This window comes from Cryptomeria japonica, chromosome 10, assembly GCF_030272615.1.
Source record: "Cryptomeria japonica chromosome 10, Sugi_1.0, whole genome shotgun sequence".
NCBI classification, from domain to species: domain Eukaryota; kingdom Viridiplantae; phylum Streptophyta; class Pinopsida; order Cupressales; family Cupressaceae; genus Cryptomeria; species Cryptomeria japonica.
The window spans coordinates 487,005,612-487,025,906 of NC_081414.1; the positions used below are offsets into that span (position 1 = coordinate 487,005,612).

The 20,295-nt window shown below is 36.2% G+C and overlaps 1 protein-coding gene across 1 annotated transcript; it reads right to left on the reverse strand.

Annotated features, from left to right (window-relative positions):
* Positions 1-13,410: 13,410 nt before the first annotated feature.
* LOC131859038 (uncharacterized) lies at positions 13,411-14,028 on the reverse strand. Its single transcript, XM_059212550.1, has one exon. It carries the CDS (start codon positions 14,026-14,028, stop codon positions 13,411-13,413), a length of 618 nt encoding a protein of 205 aa, XP_059068533.1.
* Positions 14,029-20,295: the final 6,267 nt, after the last annotated feature.

Here is a 20,295-nt window from a genome sequence, read left to right on the forward strand (position 1 = left end):
TGACGATTTTTGCACCAGGCAAAAACATGCTACCAATTGAAAATGGCTCTGATTCATCAAAAACTGAGATAGGCCATTGTATAGGAGCCTCATGCAACCCCACGGGTTCAAACGAATCGATCATATGTATCCTAGATTGGAAGAAATAGTCCGTCAAAGTTTGAATTTTTTTTTGGACTCAGGGCACTTGAGAGATCGCATTGGTAGGGTATGACTGTCGACGTTCCGACACTTTGGGATGCATGAGAGGAGCATGCCTAGTGTAAACCTACCCACCCGAACGCACTCGTGATGTCTGTTTGTGTACACGACAAACCGAATTAATTCTAGTCTATCTTGCAACTTTGCATTGCATGCAATTGATGGTTTTTGTAGCAGGTGAAAAAATGCTACCAATTGAAAATGGCTCCAAGTCATTAAAAAATGATATATTCCATTATAGAGGAGCCTCACGTGACCCCACAGGTTCAAACAAATTGATCATATGTGTCCTAGATTGGAAGAAATAGTCTGTCAAAATTTGACAATATTTTGCACTCAAGGCAGCTGAGAGATCGCACTAGTAGGGTATGACTCTCAACGTTTCAGTGCTTTGGGATGCATGAGAGGAGCATGCCTAGTGTAAACCTACCCACCCAGACATGCTCGTGACGTTGGTTTGTGCACACGACAAACCAAATCAATTCTAGCCTATCTTGCAACTTTGCAATGCATGCAACTAACGGTTTTTGCAATAGATGAAAAAATGCTACCAATTGAAAATGGCTCCAAGTCGTCAAAAACTGAGATAGGCCATTGTAGAGGATCCTTTCACGACCCCATAGGTTCAAATAGATCGATCATATGTGTCTTGGATTGGAAGAAATAGTTTGTCAAAGTTTGATAATTTTTTGGACTTAGGGCACTTGAGAGATCGTGCCAATAGGGTATGACTCTCGACATTCCAACGCTTCGGGATGCACGAGAGGAGCATTCCTAGCATAAAACTGCCCATCCAGATGTGCTCATGATGTTGGTTTGTGCACACAATGAACCAAATCAATTCTATCCTATCTTGCAACTTTACATTGCATGCAACTGAAGGTTTTTGCAGTAGGCAAAAAAATGCTATCAATTGAAAATGGCTCCGAGTCATCAAAAACCGAGATAGGCCATTGTAGAGGAGCCTCAAGCAACCCCATAGGTTCAAACGAATCGATCATATGTGTCCTAGATTGGAAGAAATAGTCTGTCAAAGTTTGACAATGTTTTGGACTCGGGGCACTTGAGAGATCGCGCTGGTAGGGTATGACTCTTGACATTTTGACGCTTTGGGATGCATGAGAGGAGCATGCCTAGCATAAACCTGCCCACCCAGACACACTTGCAACATCATTTTGTTCACATGAGAACCAAAATTTGACCATTGAAAGCATGAGGATGGTTTCGCACCACACACATATTGTTGTTTATATTCATATTTTTGATTACATAGGAAAATATTCATTTAAATTTATAAAAGGCCAACCACCAAATACAACGAATATACAATAATGAAGTGAATACAAGGAGTTTTGTAGGGTTAATTTGATATTTTAGAAATTTTATCAAATCATATTCTACGATTGTAATGTTTTATATCATAGATTTTTGTTGTTTATATTCAAATTGTTGATTACATAGGCAAATGATCAATTAACTTTATAAAAGGACAACCATGAAATACAATGAATACACAATAATGAACTCAGTACACATTTATTGGATCCAATATCAACATTTATATATATCAAAAAAAGGCATGTCAGCCAAGTCAATGCAAGTATTACAAAAATGTGGCATATGCCATGTCCAAATCGATATACAATAAAAATGTAGAATATATCTACATGTATTTGTCATTCTATGGCCACAACTAACACTATATTATCCTAAACTTGTGGTGGATCATTAAAATTGAGCCTCTTCAATGCAGTACGCGGCTCTGTAGATGGCTACAAAACCACAATTCAAAAGCCAAGTTAGAATTCTTTTGTAGAAAATAGTTCACAATTAACAACATAACTATGCATTTAACTATAATTATTTTGCAATTGAAATGTAGATTACCTCATCGACTGATCTTGGAGCTAATGTCTTCGCTCTCCTCTCCTTGTCACTCTTAAGAGTTTTCTTGAAGACAAACTTAAAAGGATCCATGTTATGGCCGAACCACGAAGGGGGCTATTGTAGATTAAATGTACAATTAATACAATGTACTAACATAAATACATCAAAAATACTTAAAAGTTATAATATAGAGAACAATGACATACCGGTGCCTGAGATACTTCTCCAATGGACTGAGGATGGCTCACCATTGATGGAGAAAACTATCGATATTACCTATACAAAAAATGATCAAAGATTAAATACAATTAATATAATGATAAGTATTGTAGGTTATAAACAATTAACGTAATATATCAAATAAAAGTGTACCGGATCCTGAGATGCTTCTCCAATGCACAGAGGAAGGTTCACCATTGATGAAGCAGCTATGGATATTTCTCGTATGAAAAAATTATAATATTAAAATTTCTCACAAGTTCACATGTACACATGCATATAATTGTGAAATAAAGAAAATAAAGTAGAGATACATACCTCTGCCCTCTCTCGATCCATGGGCGAATCGGGTGCATTCAACAAATCCACATAGCTCAATGGTCGTTGTACATGTAAAATAGACAAAAAACACTAATCGATCTACAAGCCCCAACTAAGACTTGATTTCAACATTTTTAAACAATTGTACAACTAAGAATGTGTTCAATTACCTTCTTCTCATGTTTTGGCATATTTGAGGAATTCTTTTGCTTAGGACGAGGCCTAGATGTGGAGGGGGTACCCTAAAAAAAACAAAATTAATATGAGATATTAGTACAGATAATATATTAAACAAAATTTTAAAAATCTAAAATGAAATTACTTAAATATTCCATCAAAATAATACATAAAAAAGGTTGTACAGAATATGATACCATATAGCCTTGTAGGCCAAAATTGATCGCTGAGAGCGTGATGTCATCAATTTGGGACATTTGGTCCCCTATCAACACCTAAAAACCAAAAATTGGACCAAGCATTAAAGATAGTTAGTATATCTTGTAATTTTTTTGAATTCAAAGTGTCCTATTGTATTTTAACATGTTACAAAATTTATACCTCAGCCATCAAAGTTGCAGTTATAGTAACTGCGGGAGGAGTATGGGATACTGCTGCTACATCCTGAAATGCATATTATTTGTATCAATTTAAATCGATGTATAAATAAAAATCCATTTATGTAATTACAAATTTAAAGTGACTGATAAATAAAATGCTATGAATTCAAATCAACACACCTGTGTCTATTGCTGATGGGGAAACAACATCTCCATCAACTCCTCTACTAGTGCCACATCCTCAGTTGTGCGGGTCTGACATCTACTCCCATAAATCATGCATGAATGAGATGTGGATCCATCTGTAGTGGCCTCATCATCCATCCTTGAGCATATCCCCGAGCAACTGACACACACATGTTGAATGGGCTCTCTATCGCCACCTGGAGCAACTAATGGCTCATCATCCAGTACACGAGGGTGTGCTAACTATGTCCCATGATGGATGATGGCACTTGTCAATATTGTGGCCGCCTGAAGAGTCTGTAGCTCCATCGACTCTTTTAGCTTTACTAGGAAAGCCTGATGCACCTTGGGTTTGGGTGCTAGGGGGCGATGACTCTCCAAGACTACTCGCCTACGGGCTCCAGGTCTATCTTGGGCAGAGCTACCACCTCTACCATGGAACTCTCTCATGTCAAAATAGTTTGGTCGCACATTGAGGAAAAACTCACTGTATACTTTTCTCAAAAAATACAATGGCACCTTATAATTATTACAAGGTGGATCATCAAAGACCATTCACCACCTCTGCCAAAAAAGATTCTTCATCTGCACATTGGTACACCAATGTATGGAAAACCTCTTTGCATTAAGAGGTAACAACTGACCAGTTTTAGGATCAACAAAAAGGGCACATATTTGTTATTTACTAATATTTTTGTTTTTCACTCTGTCGTATGATAACTCACCAGCATAGTATTGACGACACATATCCCTAAAGTTTCCCCATTTTGTAATTTGTGTGGAAATGGTTGTGGCACCACTAGCTAATGTTTCTAGGCTAGTGGCAAGGGATTTATGATGCTCAAGCTCAGATGTTTTTAATTTATTAATCAGTATATATATTTTAGACATGTTTTACCCTAACTGATTAATCAATTGCTCATGTGTTTCAAGTGTACGGTCAAAAGGAGGAACTGAAGGTGTATCTTGTGGTTTTTGTTTGGGTTTTTTAGGAGGCGCATTTTGTTGTTGTTGTTGTGGATTATCAAAATCTGGCTTTTGAAACAAAAATAAAAAAGCCTAATCAAAATAAACGAAATTAAATTCAAAATGTAAAACAAATTGAAGAAACGAGAAAGAAAGACAAAATTAAGAAAAACTAATCTTGATCCATAGCATTTGGTGGACAAATGAGACAACTTGTTCGCGGTTTCGTGGAGGAAAAGGAGGAAAAAATGCCATGGTCATAGGAAAATAAGACCTAGTTGTTTTTTAAAAAACTTTTTTTGACAAGTACCGCGTATGTGGTTTTTTAGGGCTTATGAGTGCCTACACACTCACTTTCTGAAAAGCAGTGCGTACGTGGTATCTTTTTTAGGCTCGGGAACAACGGACCTAAGTGCGTACGAGGTGATTTCAATTTTAAAACCACGTACGCGTTGCTTGTTTTTTCATATTTTTTTTGGGTGGTGTCTATTTTTCTGACCACCATATTTGTGCACATACCCCTATATTTGTATATCTCTTACTTATATCTACTTTTATATCTATGTATTTGTCTCCCTCCACCCCTCTCTACATCTCTTTATATCTCTATCTCTCTATCACTTCATATCACTATCTATATCTCTCTATCTCTTCCTATCTATCTCTTTATATTTATCTCTCCCTCTCTCTCTCTCTCTAATATTAATGCATCTTCATCTCTACCTCTATTTTATCTCTCCCCCCTCTATCTCTAAAAATGTTTCATTCTCTCTATCCTTCCATATTTAGAATCATGTTGTTTGTGCAACACATGTCTTAATAGATAAAATATAGCTTCAAATATTCTCTCCATTTCTTTCCCTCTCTCTTTATCTATCACCATCTCTCCACCCCCCACTCCTTCCTATCTCCCCATTTATCTCTCCATCTATATCCCTCTCTCCCTCTCTATATTTACTTTATCTCTATCTCTATGTCAATATATATATCTTTCTATTTCTCTCTCTCTCTCTCTCTCTCTCTCTCTCTCTCTCTCTCTCTCTCTCTCTCTCTCTCTCTCTCTCTCTCTCTCTCTCTCTCTCTCTCTCTCTCTCTCTCTCTCTCTCTCTCTCTCTCTCTCTCTCTCTCTCTCTCTCTCTCTCTCAATATATTTGTCTCCCACTTCCTCTCTCTCGCTATCATTACATCTACCTTTATATTCCTATATCCCCCATTACCTCTAGATATATTTCCCTCTCCTTATCCATCCATATTTCTCCCTCTTTATGTTTCTCTTTCCCTCTTCTTATACCTCTATATATCACTTCTTATCTTTCCCTCTCTATATATGTATCTCTTCCATCTCCATCTCTATATTCCACTCTATCTCTATATCCTTACCCTTCTCTCATGCTCTCCCCCCTTCTATCTCTCCCTCTTTCTCGCTCACTAATTATTGCAAACATAATATGAGTCTTTTGATAATGAAGCATCTATTATCTTTTTGATTTAGAGTTTTTGGTTTCATTCATATTTGGATATTTGTATGTGGATTCATAGTTGATTTGCAATCACTTCCCCATTTAGACCATTGTTACACAAACAACATCATTTTCTAAATGACCTATTAGTTTTAATCTTGTGTACTACACAAATGTTTGCAAAAAATATAGCAATTTTTTCCTTAATTGACCTTCCACACATGTTCGGCATACCCATTGCACACCAAGGTGCAATTGCTAGTTATATTACAAACTGAGGAAGAACTTGATAGTTCATTTAAATACATTGATTATTGTAGCATGCGATATTATTTATTATTCTGATGCAGACTATTTATTTATGTTATTATACATTTTTCTATTCATCTGCCATTTTTTTATTATAATTCAGCTATTTTTTATTTCCTCCAAAAACAAACTTCGACTTTGACTAAATATTTTCAAAGCCTATTTAATATGAAAAAGACAAAATTCAAAGGGTTAAGTCACGCATTGTGTTTGACAGTTGGAGTCGTGTTTCACTCGTCTGAGGTCACTTTCAGAACGTGTTAGAACAAAAAAAAAAATTAACATTGCATACACGTGGATTTTTTAAATTTTGAATAAATAATATGATGAATTCTTTTAAATTTTGATTTAATGAATTGGAAATTATTCCTAGCTTAAAATGTGTGTGTGTGTGTGTGTGTGAATAAATAACGAGTTGATACTTATAATTTGATAATTTTTTAATTCATGAGCATAGTAATTTTGTAAATAAAAAGTAATTATGTTTATTTATATAATTGATCAAGCAAAAAGATTCATGTGGATTTGAATCTCTATGTCAATCTATGATTGTTTTGGATTAGAATATTTTGTTGACATTGTATAGAGATGAATTTAGAGATCAAGTATGAATGTGCAACCACAAACTAGTTTTGCACTTACAAACTTCTCTTATGTAATTTGTATATTATTTTTGTTCACTTCTCTAGTGTATCTTGACTTCTTCTATGCTTTTTAATATCTATAGACTAACAATATTTATAAATACCTTTGTGAGAGTATTGGTATGTCAAAAGGTAGCATGCTTTCCAAGGTCAATATACATGAATGTGTAAATAATCAAAATTAGCAATAGTCAGTCATACAAATACACTCCTAGAATGTTTGTGCAAAACTAAATTCTTTTTATAGCTCCAATTGAAGAGTACAACAAATGATTTCTCCATGTCACAACCTTGTTTCAGTCATAACCTTGTTTTCACAATTTGTGGTTTATAATAGCATTGTATTCATATTTAGATTTATTATAAGCTTTGGCATGTATATGTTGTTGATCTAGCAAGATGTCTTGAGAAGGGGTTTTGATAGATTTAGTTCAATAATATATTTTATTTTGTTATTAGTAATTGCTATTAGGCAATAATACTATTGTAATGAGTTTCTTTTTTTAGTGCTTAAACAGTGATTAAAAAACTAGATTTTAACCAATTAATTTATTATTTTAAAATTTATTTTATTTTCATAAAGTTTAGATGCACATTTTTTAAGTTGATAACTTATGAAATATATTTTTTACATAATGATTGGTTGATTTTTTTTTTTAATTTTTTTTATTAGTAAAAGGCCGAAGCCTAAAAATTTTATTAATTAAAGAAAATGATTACATACTCCATTGAGTGTGGGCACCGGTAGGAAAGAATGGAGGAAGAAAACCTTTGGTCTCTCCTAGATCCCTTAGAGGATCAGAATCTAATGATACACTTAACAAGAATGAGAACAAGATACAATAGTCCTTGGGAAAATCCCAATAGGCTGAGCAATATGACAGAGAGATATCATTCTAAAATTTTGAAGTTCTGAAAGAACTACTTATTCCTAAAAAATGATGTCTACATCACCCTTTATTGCCTAGATCTAGTCTCTCTGGAGCAAGTTACAAAATGATCTCCTGATCTGCAAAAGATCTTATGACCAAGATCAGTGTCGGGAAATACACTACAAAGCTTAAATGAGAGAACAATGTCAAGAGACTCCCTAAATGAATAATAAAGCTACAGAACCCTCAAGGGAAAGGCCCTACAGGGATAATCGTGACTAGACCTGCATAAAACCTTCAGACTTATCCTACATCATTCACTCCAAGAGATGTTAGCCCAAAAAAACCGCACAACCGGTGGTGCCAAACCTTCATAATTAATCTACAACATCCTCATAGACTATAAGTAATGATAAGAGTTTTTGAAGTCCAAATCATAGAATAACAATAGCATAGCATTATATTGGGAGATAGAGTCATTCGTAAAGGACAATAAGACCAAATCTTATCAAAGTTAGATCGTTTCTCTCCTGCTTACTAAAAAGAGAAATCAAGATGGCTTCCACCTTTCAAACATAAACAAACATCCTGCGCAAGAGAGGAGGAAGAAGGAGAAAACTCTGAATTGAATTACAGAAAGAAGCTCACATAATCAACATAGAATCTTACAGATGAAGTAGAAGACAACCACCTTACTGAATCTCCCATCATCATTCAAAAGAAAGCAAAGGCCAAACACTAAAATGAAACCAGACAGATATCTCTATACATCTTGATAAGAAATTTTACTTTTATATACCCATATATATGTATATTTATATATATAATTTTTATTTATTTATATATATAAATAGATAGATAATAAGATAGCAACTGGTTAAAAGCTTGGAATGGACTAAAACGTGTTTCCATACATAAAGGCCATCAGTTCACACAAGATAAATAAATACTACTAGAGTAAAGATGATAAGATTAATATACTTAAACCATAAACACTTTAAAAAATCTAAGTCCAAGTTGCAAGGGATGACCTAGCTTAAGGGATAGAAGCAAAACTAAAGTTAGAGTAAAAAATCCTACTTAACAGCCATATGTCTAAAGATAGATTTGACTAATCTAGGTCAAAAAACAAACTCTAAACACTTGAGAGTCATAAAGAGGTAGGAAGCCTGAAACCATAACGGACCCCTCTAACCAGCCTGACATCTCCTTACCCACTCCTGTGGAGCCTTTTCTCCAGAGCTGACTAGCATATTAGCAAGGGAGGAAGCAGGGGATGGAGGGATTTCCACATTGTCCGGAACCACTTCAATATTCTCCACTTCTAGATAGTTAGCCAACCACCTGTTTCATGTCAGTTTCCTAACCTGTAGAAGCCACATGAGGAAGAAGATATTCCTTTGCCTAATTGGGTTGTAGGCTTCAAAGGCTATTGGATCCTCAATTGACAGAATTAGGTATCTAGGCACCTGATTATTCATCCTAATGAGAATATCATAGTCATGAGGCTTCGGAGCAGAGAGCTCCTCGTCAATATTAACCACCACCCGATACAATTCTCCGAGTAGTTCCTTCTTGAAGACCTTTTTACAAAGTTTCATTACCACATTCATGTCATTCTCAAAATTCATAGACACTGCCAAGAACATTGCAACAATGTCCGAATTGGCTCTGGTGTGGTCTTCATTCATTATATAATTATTCCCAAGGATTTTCATGACCACCCTGATGACCAGGGGGTTCGGAAAGACTAGGATTCCTTTCAACCTCTCCTCCTTAGTTTCTCCTACAAAAGCCATTTGCTGCTTGAGCCCTATTCATCTTAGCGAGGTATCCATAGAAGCTGCTAGAATATTAGATAAGTCAGAGCCAAGCAAGTAAAGCTTAAATAGAGATAGTATTAAAAGGCATCATGAAATACAACTTATCTTGTCTAAGAGGGATGATAGACACGAATGGATGACATAGATCGAAGGGCTAAGATGCAATTGAAACAATCTCCAGGATCAAGGTAATTAATACCATCGCCTCAACATAAATGGGCTTCTAAACAATTGCTAGTTATCGCGATAAGGGAAGTCACATCAACACCACAAGTATGCCGCCAAGTTGGTACTAATTGAGGGGAGTTGTTGACAGAAGATGTCCCGAAAATTTATCGGTTGCCTCTAAAATATGGCTAAAATTCATAGATAAATATGGTCTAAATCGTAGTTATAAAATACATATAGAATATAAAATAAATTAATAGATAATTCTAACTCTTAAAGCACCATAATCTCTTATTCCTATTGGTGTACGATATATCTATATGAACATTAATACATATACATCCATATCTATATATATATATATATATGAACATTAATACATATACATCCATATATATATATATATATATATATATATATATATATACATATATATATATATATATACATATATATATATATGTATATATATATATATATATATATATATATATATATATACATATATATACATATATATATATGTATACATATATATATATATGTATACATATATATATATGTATATATATATATATATATAATTATTTATATATATGCATGTCTATATAAATATGCATATCCATATATACATATGTATACCAATAGACATAAAATCTTATAAGGCTCTAAGAGGAGATCTCAAGAAGATATATGAAAATAAGCTTTCCACGAAAAAGACTAGAGATCCATAAATATAATCTAAGAGCTTAGAGACAGGCTCACTAAGCTACCCCATCTTAGAGCGATGATAGGAACACTTCCTTCCATCTTCACTCTAGGATTAGCCCCCTAAGGTAGCAAAGACTCACCTCCTTCTCAAGAAGGAGATGGCCACATTGCAAAAAAAAGAGAAAGAAAAAGACCCCGAGGGGACCCAAGCCAAGTTGAATAAGACCAGAAGCCTAGGATAACCAACCAATTAGCTAAAACAGAGGAGGAGTCCCTCCTAACTAATGAACTGCCCATCAGCTCCTGCATTAGCTAATTCATCTGCCTTAGAGTTTCCTTCTCTATAGATATGGTTGAAGGTCATTTTCTTGAAATCTTTAAGGAGACCAGGAGCTCTAGATAAGAGCACATTCAGCTTCCAATCAGGCAGAGAACCTTTTCTAAGGCCATTGATAATAATGGCCGAGTCTCCTTCAATGGCCAATTTGTCAATACCTCTATTTTGACAAAGAAGGAGACCTTCAATTAGGGCTAGGATTTTAGCCTTGTTATTGGATTCAAACCCTATAGGTTTTGTTAGCCTAGCCAGTTGCCTCCCACCCTCATCATGCAGACAACATCTGATACCTGCAGGACCTGGGTTCCCTCGGGAAGCTCCATCAAAGTTTAGCTTGACCCAACCCCTTTTAGGGGTTGTCCATTTGTAGGCCTTTCTCATCTCCTATTTTTTAGAGTTGTCATCTCCAACAAAGGGAGGGATCCTTAAAACAAACCATCGACCCCCTCATCTTCTCATCCCAGTAGGTCATCTCTGAGAGATTACTAGGAAATCTAGAAGTTCTACTATTTAGAGTCTCCACAATTGAGGCTTCTATTTTATTTACCAAAAGGGTCCACTCCATCTTCTCCTCCTTAAAGAGTCTCCTATTGTGTTCCTTCCAGAGTTCCTAGATAACCAAAGAAGGGGCCAGGTTCCAAAGCCCACCATATAGGGATTTCTTGAAAAGGATTGGCCATGCCTGAAACATCCCAAGGATGGTTTTGGGAAAGGCTGAGTACCACCCTAATTTTTTGCACAACCAAAGCCAACACTTAGAGGCATAATTACAATTAAGGAGGATGTGGTCTTTATCTTCTTTAGCCTCTTCACATAAATGACATCTGCTAGGGCCTTCATAGCCCATCTTTCTGAATCTATCTGTTATTAAAATCTTATTCTAGAGAGCAAACCATGAGAACAATACTGCCTTTGGTAAACACATCTTATCCCAACATAAGGCTGAAGGGACAAAAGTGGAAGAGGAGAGCTATTGACTCAGGAGGAGATTGTAACCATCTTTTGAGGTATATTCTCTCGATTTCTACCCATCCCAGACAAGAGTATCTGACCCTAAGTTGAAAGTGACCATCCTCTTATTAAGGATGTCTTGAAGCAACACTTTCTCCCTTGTAGGGATGTCCACCTGACCAAGGGATCTCCAAGACCATCCCTTGGCTAAGTCTCCCTCAAAAGGCATGATGTAATCCTTAACATACCTACCCCAAATAGATTCTAGCACTAGTCTCGATAATTCAAGGTTAACTTTTTGCTGAAGGACTGGAAAACCTCCCCAAGAGTCGGACTAGAAAATTTCTTTATCACCCTTGCCCAAATTCTATGATAATTTGTCTAAGATGATTTTCCTACAATCCAGCATAAAGTTCCAAATACGTGAGCCTCTCGAGGGAGAGGAGTCCCTGAAGAGCCTCATATGGTCCTTGCCTCAGAGATATTTATGGTAAAGGATTTGGGCCCACTTAAGATGAGGAGATCTAAACATTCTCCATACTAATTTGGCCCCTAACACCCTACTCTGAACCTTAATATTCTTAATCCCAATACCCCCTGCCGACTTGGGCCTATAGATCTTATCCCAAGCCACAAGGGAGATCCATTTCTTCTCTTCCACCCCTTTCCAAAAGAAAGATCTTAGATGTTTGTTTAGCCTCTCCTTTTTGGATTGGGGCAAGTTAAAACATGATAGCTGATAGATGGGCATAGCAGCCAAAACTTATTTGACTAGAGTAGCTCTACCCGTAGAGGATAGCCACTTACCCTTCGAGGTTGCTACCCTGCTTCTAATCTTATCTAGTACTCCATCCCATAGATTTGATGACCTAGAGCCCTTATCCAGGGGCAAACCTAGATACTTACTAGGGAGACTTCCTAGATTGAAATTCAAAATGCCATAGATGTATTTTTGTAAGCTTAACTTAGTGTTGAAAAAAAAGACTTCAGATTTAGTTGGATTGATTTCCTGACCTGAGGCCTTAGAGTAAGAGTCCAAGATTTTCTTACAAGCCCGAGCCTCACCTAAATCACTAAGCCCATATAAAATAGTGTCATCCACAAATTATTGATGCGTTATAAGGTCAAGGTTGCTGGTAATTCTAATTCCTTCAATCTGACTGATCTCCCTAAGGATTTTTCCATCATGATGAAGAGAAAAGGGGATAAAGGGTCTCCTAGCCTCAAACCCCTAGAGGAGATTAAAAAAACCTTCAAGGGTACCATTGACCAGCACTGAGAATTTAGGTGTAGAGATACATTCAAAAATCAAGTTAATCTAGGCAGCGGGGAATCAAAAAGCTTCTAAGAATCTACATAGAAATCTCCAATTCACCTTGTCGTATGCTTTCCTGATGTCTAACTTTAAGAGTCTACTGGGAGTTCCATTCTTCTGGACAGAGTGGATAGCCTCCTGAGCTATAATAACCCCATCATAAATAAATCTTCCTAGAACAAAACCTGTATGTTCCTCACTGATCAACAAGGGAAGGCGTTTATGAATCCTATTAGCAAGATTTTTTTTAAAACGTTTATAGATAGTGTTGCACAAGGCTATGGGTCAAAACTCATCAAAACACTTAGGTTTATCATTTTTTGGGATAAGGGTCAAAAAAGTGTTATTGTTTTCCTTGAGGATATTACCTGAGTTCATCATCCCTTCAAGAGCTATCGTCATTTCCTCACCTAAGAAGGGGTGACATTTTTGAAAGAAACTAGTCGGAAAGCCATCCAACATAGGGGATTTGTCTAGACTCATCTACATAAGAGTTGCTTCTACTTCTGCTAAATAGAATTTGGCAGTCAGAGAATCAGTTTGGTCCTTACTCAGAAGCTTAGGGATACACTTAATAAACTTGTCCTGGACAGAGCTATGAGGGCTCCAGTCAGAGTTGAGAATAAGAGAAAAGAAATTTACAGCCTCCTTCGCAATGAATTTAGGGTTAGCCACCTCAAAGCCATCACTCAACTTAATCTTCAAGATATGGTTAATGACTCTTCTCATCCTCACACTATTGTGGAATAATTTGGTGTTCTTGTCACCCTCCTCCAACCAAGTTTCTCTAGATTTTTGTTTCCAAAAGACTTCTTCTTTGGTAAGAATAGATTCATGATCCACAAGGAGTTTCTTTTCTCCCAAAAATAGGGCCTCATCCATCCCATGTCCCATCACTTTCTCATTCACTTTTGCCAACTCAGCTTCCACTTGGGCCTTATTGTCAAAAATATTGCCAAAGTGCTCCTTATTCCAATGGATGGGATTTTGCTTAATAATCTTAAGTTTGTTGACAACCTTGTAGATCCTAGACCTAGAAACCTCGGCTGCATTCCACCATTCCTTTAGAAGCTTAAGGATATTGTCATCCTTTAGCCACATATTCTCGAATTTAAAAGGGCATCTTTTTGGGCCAACCTCACCCTGAATGCCAAGTTGAATAGGGAAGTGATCCGATCCTGAGAAAGGTAGAATAGAGGCATTCAAGGTATAGGGAAAGTTGATGAGACTACCCAATACAAAGAATCTATCAAGTTTCTCTGCAATATTGCTAAAGCCTAACCTTTTGTTATTCTAGGTAAAGGCTTCCTTTACAATATTAATCTCTATCATGCTGCAACGATGGATCCAATCTACAAATTCAAGAGAAGCACGAGAAATTTTACCTACCTCCTCGCTTCTCATGATGATGCAAAATTGCATTAAAGTCCCCTCCTAAAATGCATAATTGATTAAGGGTGCCCGTGAAATTCTCAATTTGCTCCCATACTCTCTTTTTATCCTCATTAAGGATTGGCCCATACACATTAATAATTACAAAATCTAGATCGTTTTTCAAGCTAGTAACCCTCCTGCTCATCCAATTGTTATGTGACTCCATAAGTGAGAAGAGGATATTGCATGGGTCCCATATTATAGCAAGTCCTCTAGAGGCCCAATTGGTTGGAGCCCCTTTAATCTGTCTAAATCCTAATCGCTTGTTGAAGGAGGCTAAATCCTCATTCCCTAATTTGGTCTCCTATAATAGAGCTAATTCTAGATTGTGAGAGGATAGGCATCGCTTGACTATCCTTTGTTTGTTAGGGGCATTTAATTCCATGAAACTACTTTCATGATGCCTTGGGAAGGAACTTCCCCTTCCCTACATGAAACATGTACGTGAGTTTAACCTGACATTTTGTAGTACCATCATTAGCTCTTAGCTCCGATAAGGATTTCCTACCTCTCTTTTTGTAGAGCCTGGCACAATCCGAAAAAGATTTGTCATCTGCCCAGAGTTCAATACCCAAGGTTTCATTTTCCTTGTTGTCTAAATCTAAAAAAAGTTCCTCCATGTCTGAGACCATAGGTGGGGGAGAAGCCCAAAATCTCTTTTCTAAGCATATTTTTTTGAAGATCGATCTCATCCTTGTCTATTATTTCATCCAATAGTTTCTCCATAATTTCCTCAGTAACTGAGTCACATAAATAGTCTATAATGCAATTAACCTCTTCCTCTTTGCGGGCATGATCCTCCTCTTGATCAGCCCTTTCCAATCTAATGGGGCCTTCCCTCAGATTGGGAGAGCCATTAGAGTTTCTCCAACCATCCAAATTAGTAACCTGATCATAGGAAAGAGGAAGGGCTTCCTTCTCCCCATCCTTCCCATCCTTAGAAGTTAGAGAATGTTATCTCTTCTTGACAAGGGGTATCTCTGGATAAGCAGCCCTGCCTAGCTTCTCCAACGATATTTCCTCAAGGGTGTGAAGAGAAGGGATCAACTGATCATTCCTGCTCTAGTCTGCTATAATTTCCCCCTCTTCTACCTCCTCAGGTTTCCTAGTCAGTAAAGAGACTTCCTTGATCACAAAATCCCCTTGCTCCATATTGAAACTAATGTCTACCTCAGGAATCATTCTAGGTTTTGATTGAGAAGGGAGTTCTAAGATCAAATCGGGAGTAGGGTCTAAATCCATAAACCCTTTATAAAATTCAGGGTAGATAAGGAGAGATGACACCCCTATTCTAATTTCAATGGGCCTTAAATATTTAATACTAATATCCATGTTAATTATCATTACACAGTTCGAATAATTCTTATTTTTATCACTAATCTCTACAAATTTACCCAAGTGGTTACTTATTTTCCTAATAATTTCTATTTCCATTAATTCTACTAGTAGGTTAGGGATCATAACTGGTCTATCTACCTTAAAATATTTCAGTTTGTTTGGGTTAAAATTTGGTTGCCATTATAGAAAAATAAAATCAAAACCTTTGAAAGTTGGAGATTTACCTGTTAAGAATTCCTCCTTATGCCTTGAATTTCCACAATCAATATACAAAAAACCCTCAGTCAAGATAGCTATACTTACTATCCATTTGAAGGAGGACTTGAACCAGTCTACAATAGCCTTTGATGGAATTCCAAGTCCCCGCCATCTAGCAAAAACACCAAAAGCCTTGCAAGATTGTTGAATCCTCTTAACCAAATTGTCATTAATCTCTAAAATATTTTCCAAATCTGAATTAGGGCTCATATTTGTGACCGAATTAGCCCCTAAGGGTTTAGGAGGCATCAAAAATTTATTGCCCTTACCCACAGAAGCCCTAGGTTTTGTATGAATACTAACCGACCTTCTGTAATTATTATTTCCTTTTCTTCTAACATTATCAGAATGAGATCTGACCTGTGGAGCTGGTTTTATGAAACCTTCCTTAAGATTTTGCAAATGGTTAAACCTATTAGAGATAAACAACATAGTGCCTCCTTGGCAACAGTTGTTCATTTTACTCTACTCGCCAATTCTAGCCATCGGAGGGTTTTTCATAGCTGCCATGCGAAACCTCCTAGGTTTCACCACTTGCCATTCTGAGTTAGCCTAAGGTAGGGGAGCCTTATTCCTCGGGTTGCAAACCATGGGTGCATATTTGGTTCATTCGAAAAACCACCTCTATTGAACAAGGTCTGGAGATTTCCACAGAGGAAATCACGATGACAAATTCGATCAGTTCATTCACTTCATTTTTTAATTTTTTAAAACTTTTCTTCAAATAGATATAGATTTCAAGTCATAAAAATATAATGATTTTCTATAATTGTTTGATTGTAGCTAAAATTTGTGATGTGAGGGTCCCTAAGCTTAATAAGCTATATAATGATTGGTTGATTTACTTTAACTTTTATAGACGAGTTTCTCAGAGCGTGAGCTATTATAATGCAAAAACTTGCATTATTTTCAATCCAATCCTTGATGTTGTATTGACCATTCATTTTCATGAGCAATAAATTTACTTTCTCATATTTATTTTTCTTTTCTTCATCCTGACATCATTTTCCTTTTTGTAATTGAAGGCACTGCAAAAAGAATTCACCTTGTGTAGCCGTCGGTGTGATATATTTCTCTTAAAACATTCATTCATCCCCACTGTTATTTTATTTTTCTAATGACTTATATTAGATAATGTCATGATATTTTAACTATTTAACCTTTAAAAAAGATATTTTTATATAATGGATATTGTATACACCTAAAAATGGTTTGAAGATAATTAATTAAAGAAACAATTATTTAATTAATCCCCTTCCCTAATTTAATTGAATTCATTAGGCAATTTGATTAAATTCTCCCTTTCATCTACTTATTAATAAATCTAAGGATTTATTCATTAAGTTCATTCCATGGTCTCCTTTGATTAATTAATTCAAATTAATTAATCTTCCCCCCCATTTCAATCAATTCTTCTAATCCCCTAAATAATTAAAACAAATCAATTTATGACTTGTTGAAAATTAATTGGTCTTTTCCTATTATTTGAATTTTTAAAATTCAAATTACCCACATGCCTCCTAACTTCTAACCACCTAACCTAACCATCCCTCTAACCTAACCCATTCCACGTAACCTTGGGTTTGTCTAACCCTATCCTATCTTGCACATCCTAACCTCTTATGGTGTGGATATTCTTCCCTTGAGACACATGGCACTTTGGCCACATGTCTCCTCCCTTGGACACTTGCCCTTTTATGAGCAAGGCTTCTTGAAACTTGTCACCACAGAGATGACAAGTGTCCCTTCCTCCAACCTCTTCTCCAACCTCCTCCAATTTCACCCTTGATATCTTCAGACTCAATCTTTACCGTTGATTCCTGTCACCTCATCCCTAGCCTTGGAAATCCTATAAATATCCCCCATTTTGGAGCACAAAGGATCCCATCTCATTATCAATTTAGGCATTGTTACTATAGGCATATCATTTGAGCATTATTGTTATAGGCAATTGCATTAGCTTAATTTGATCATTTTCTAGCATAATTGTTGAATCATGTAGCTTAATCAATCTCTTTTCTAGCTTAATTGCATCATCATCATAGCTTAATCATGCATATCATTAGCTTAATTAGTCTCTTGTATCAATCTAGCATAATAAATCTCATCTTTGCATATCATTATTATTTCAAATCCTCCATCTAGGTGTAGTCAAGTCACTGGGATTGCTTATCCAGATCTCAGAGAAAATCCATACTTGCATCTCTTAGGAGGCGATAGGTCGCTTTGTCATGGTTCATCTTTCATTTTCTTCTTATTTTCTAACCATGCTTGTAATGATCTATTGAGTGTTTGTGTTGCAGCTACAGGTATCACACTTCACGGGCACGACATTTTAGTGCCTGTCGTGGGGCTGAAAATCTCATTTTTGGCCTCTTAACATCATCAAATTTTCAACCTAGCAAGTTTATGGTCAGGTCTGATTCAAAATTTCATACAAGTTCCTTTGTGTCCTTGTACGAGCAAGTGAGAATTGTCGTACGAAATTCTGCTTCTGTGTTTTCAAAACAGATTGCATTTTAGGGTTTTCATGCTTCAATTTGATTATTACTAATGCTAACCTTGGTCTGTTTGTGAGTTTTTTGATAGCCTAACTGGTTTTTGTAGGACGATTGTCGAATATTACGCTTGTCAAAGCTTCATTTCATCTAAATATCATGACTACTAACGTATCTATTTTGCAAGTTGCCTAGGAGGACTCAACCAAACTTTATGTCTTTTTTAAATTTTCTAGGCACACTTATTTTTTGCTAAAGGAAATGAAAAAAATATGTCTTATGTGTTTTTATGATAGGCGAGTATGCTCTCACCTTTCTTAGGTGATCAAAAAGCCATACTCATCCTTTACTTTCAATAGTGTATATCTTTAGCGGGCATGCCCTCTCGAGGAGCCTATAAGGCCAAAGCCATTAAGGCTGGTGAGAGGGGAACAACCCAAGTGAGAATGGCTAACGCCAAGTACTCCAAGCAACTATAAAATAAATGTGATTTGATGAAAATCAATTTAATGACAATGCTCGAGAATAGCTCTCCTCCATACCTTCGGGTATATCAAACCTTGGTTTTCAAGGTTGGGAGATCTCTTAATTGAGTTTATACCCCGACGCACTGAACAGATCCCTTACTAGTTACGATTAAAATTAGAAGATACTCAATTCACCTCCAAAAGGGGGTTAATATTTGTGCGAGAGATAGTAACTCTCCCAAGACACTTTCCATATCATGCCCCCATTAGCATTTGGAGTCGGATAATACGGCATTGAGAATCCATTGTGTGAGACTCAGCGGTCGTATTCTGATTAGCTATTGGGTGTGTACCTAAGTTTGCAAGCAAAGGTTTTCTCTCTCAGCCAACTTCCTTAGGTAGCGTACTGTACTTGAGGTCACTTATCATAGCAGATGTTTGTTGTGTCTTCGTCCCTAAAACAGAAAAAATCAGACATCTAAAAACTGGAAAACAAAAGCAAAACATCAAACTTCATTGATCAAAAATCTGTCCAAAACAAAGTTTTTGTCTCTTTTCTCTGTCATACGAGTTTGTTGGTTTGTCGTACGATGCATCTAGTTTATCATCTGGTCCAGTGAGAATTGTCGTATGAATCATCTTAGCAAAGAATTTTGTGTCATCTTTTGTCGTCTGGTTCTGTGAGAAAGCTCGTACGAGTTTATGTCTTCTATCGTGTGAGATTTCTGGTTTGTCATATGAGCCTGTCTAAATTGTCATTCGGGGTTGTATAAGGTGTCATACGAATTTATGTCTCTGTCTATCCAAAACTATCTTCTTGCATGTTTTTTCAGATCTGTCATATTTGCTTGGTTAGTTTACAGTGAGCATAAACACCTGTTATTTGTCATTTTGTGCTTAGATTGTCTCCTTGGTTCGCCTTGTCAATTTATCATCTATCAAATCAGACTCTAGAATAGACACCTCAAGATTTTCAAGTATTCACCTTCAACAAGTTCAAGATCTAACATCTCAAAGTGCATTATCGCCCTCTTTGATAAACTGATCACTCAAAACATAGTTTCTCATCAGGATCTATCATCCTCTATCACAAAACTACAATGTTTGGTCAGGATAACCTTGTCCCACATCGTAGGATATATCATTCCTATTGGACTTGGTTTTTATCAAAATCATCATCATTGCACTCCAAAATCGAAGATCGAAAAACTTGCAAACTTTTAAACACTTGAATCATATTTTCATGTCATATCACTCTATCACATTTACATTGATAGTTCATCACTTATTGAAACAACTTTTAGGCAATCGAATCCTAGCACAATATCTAACACATGTGTATGCCCATTTTAACTAGAGCTCAGAGACAAAAG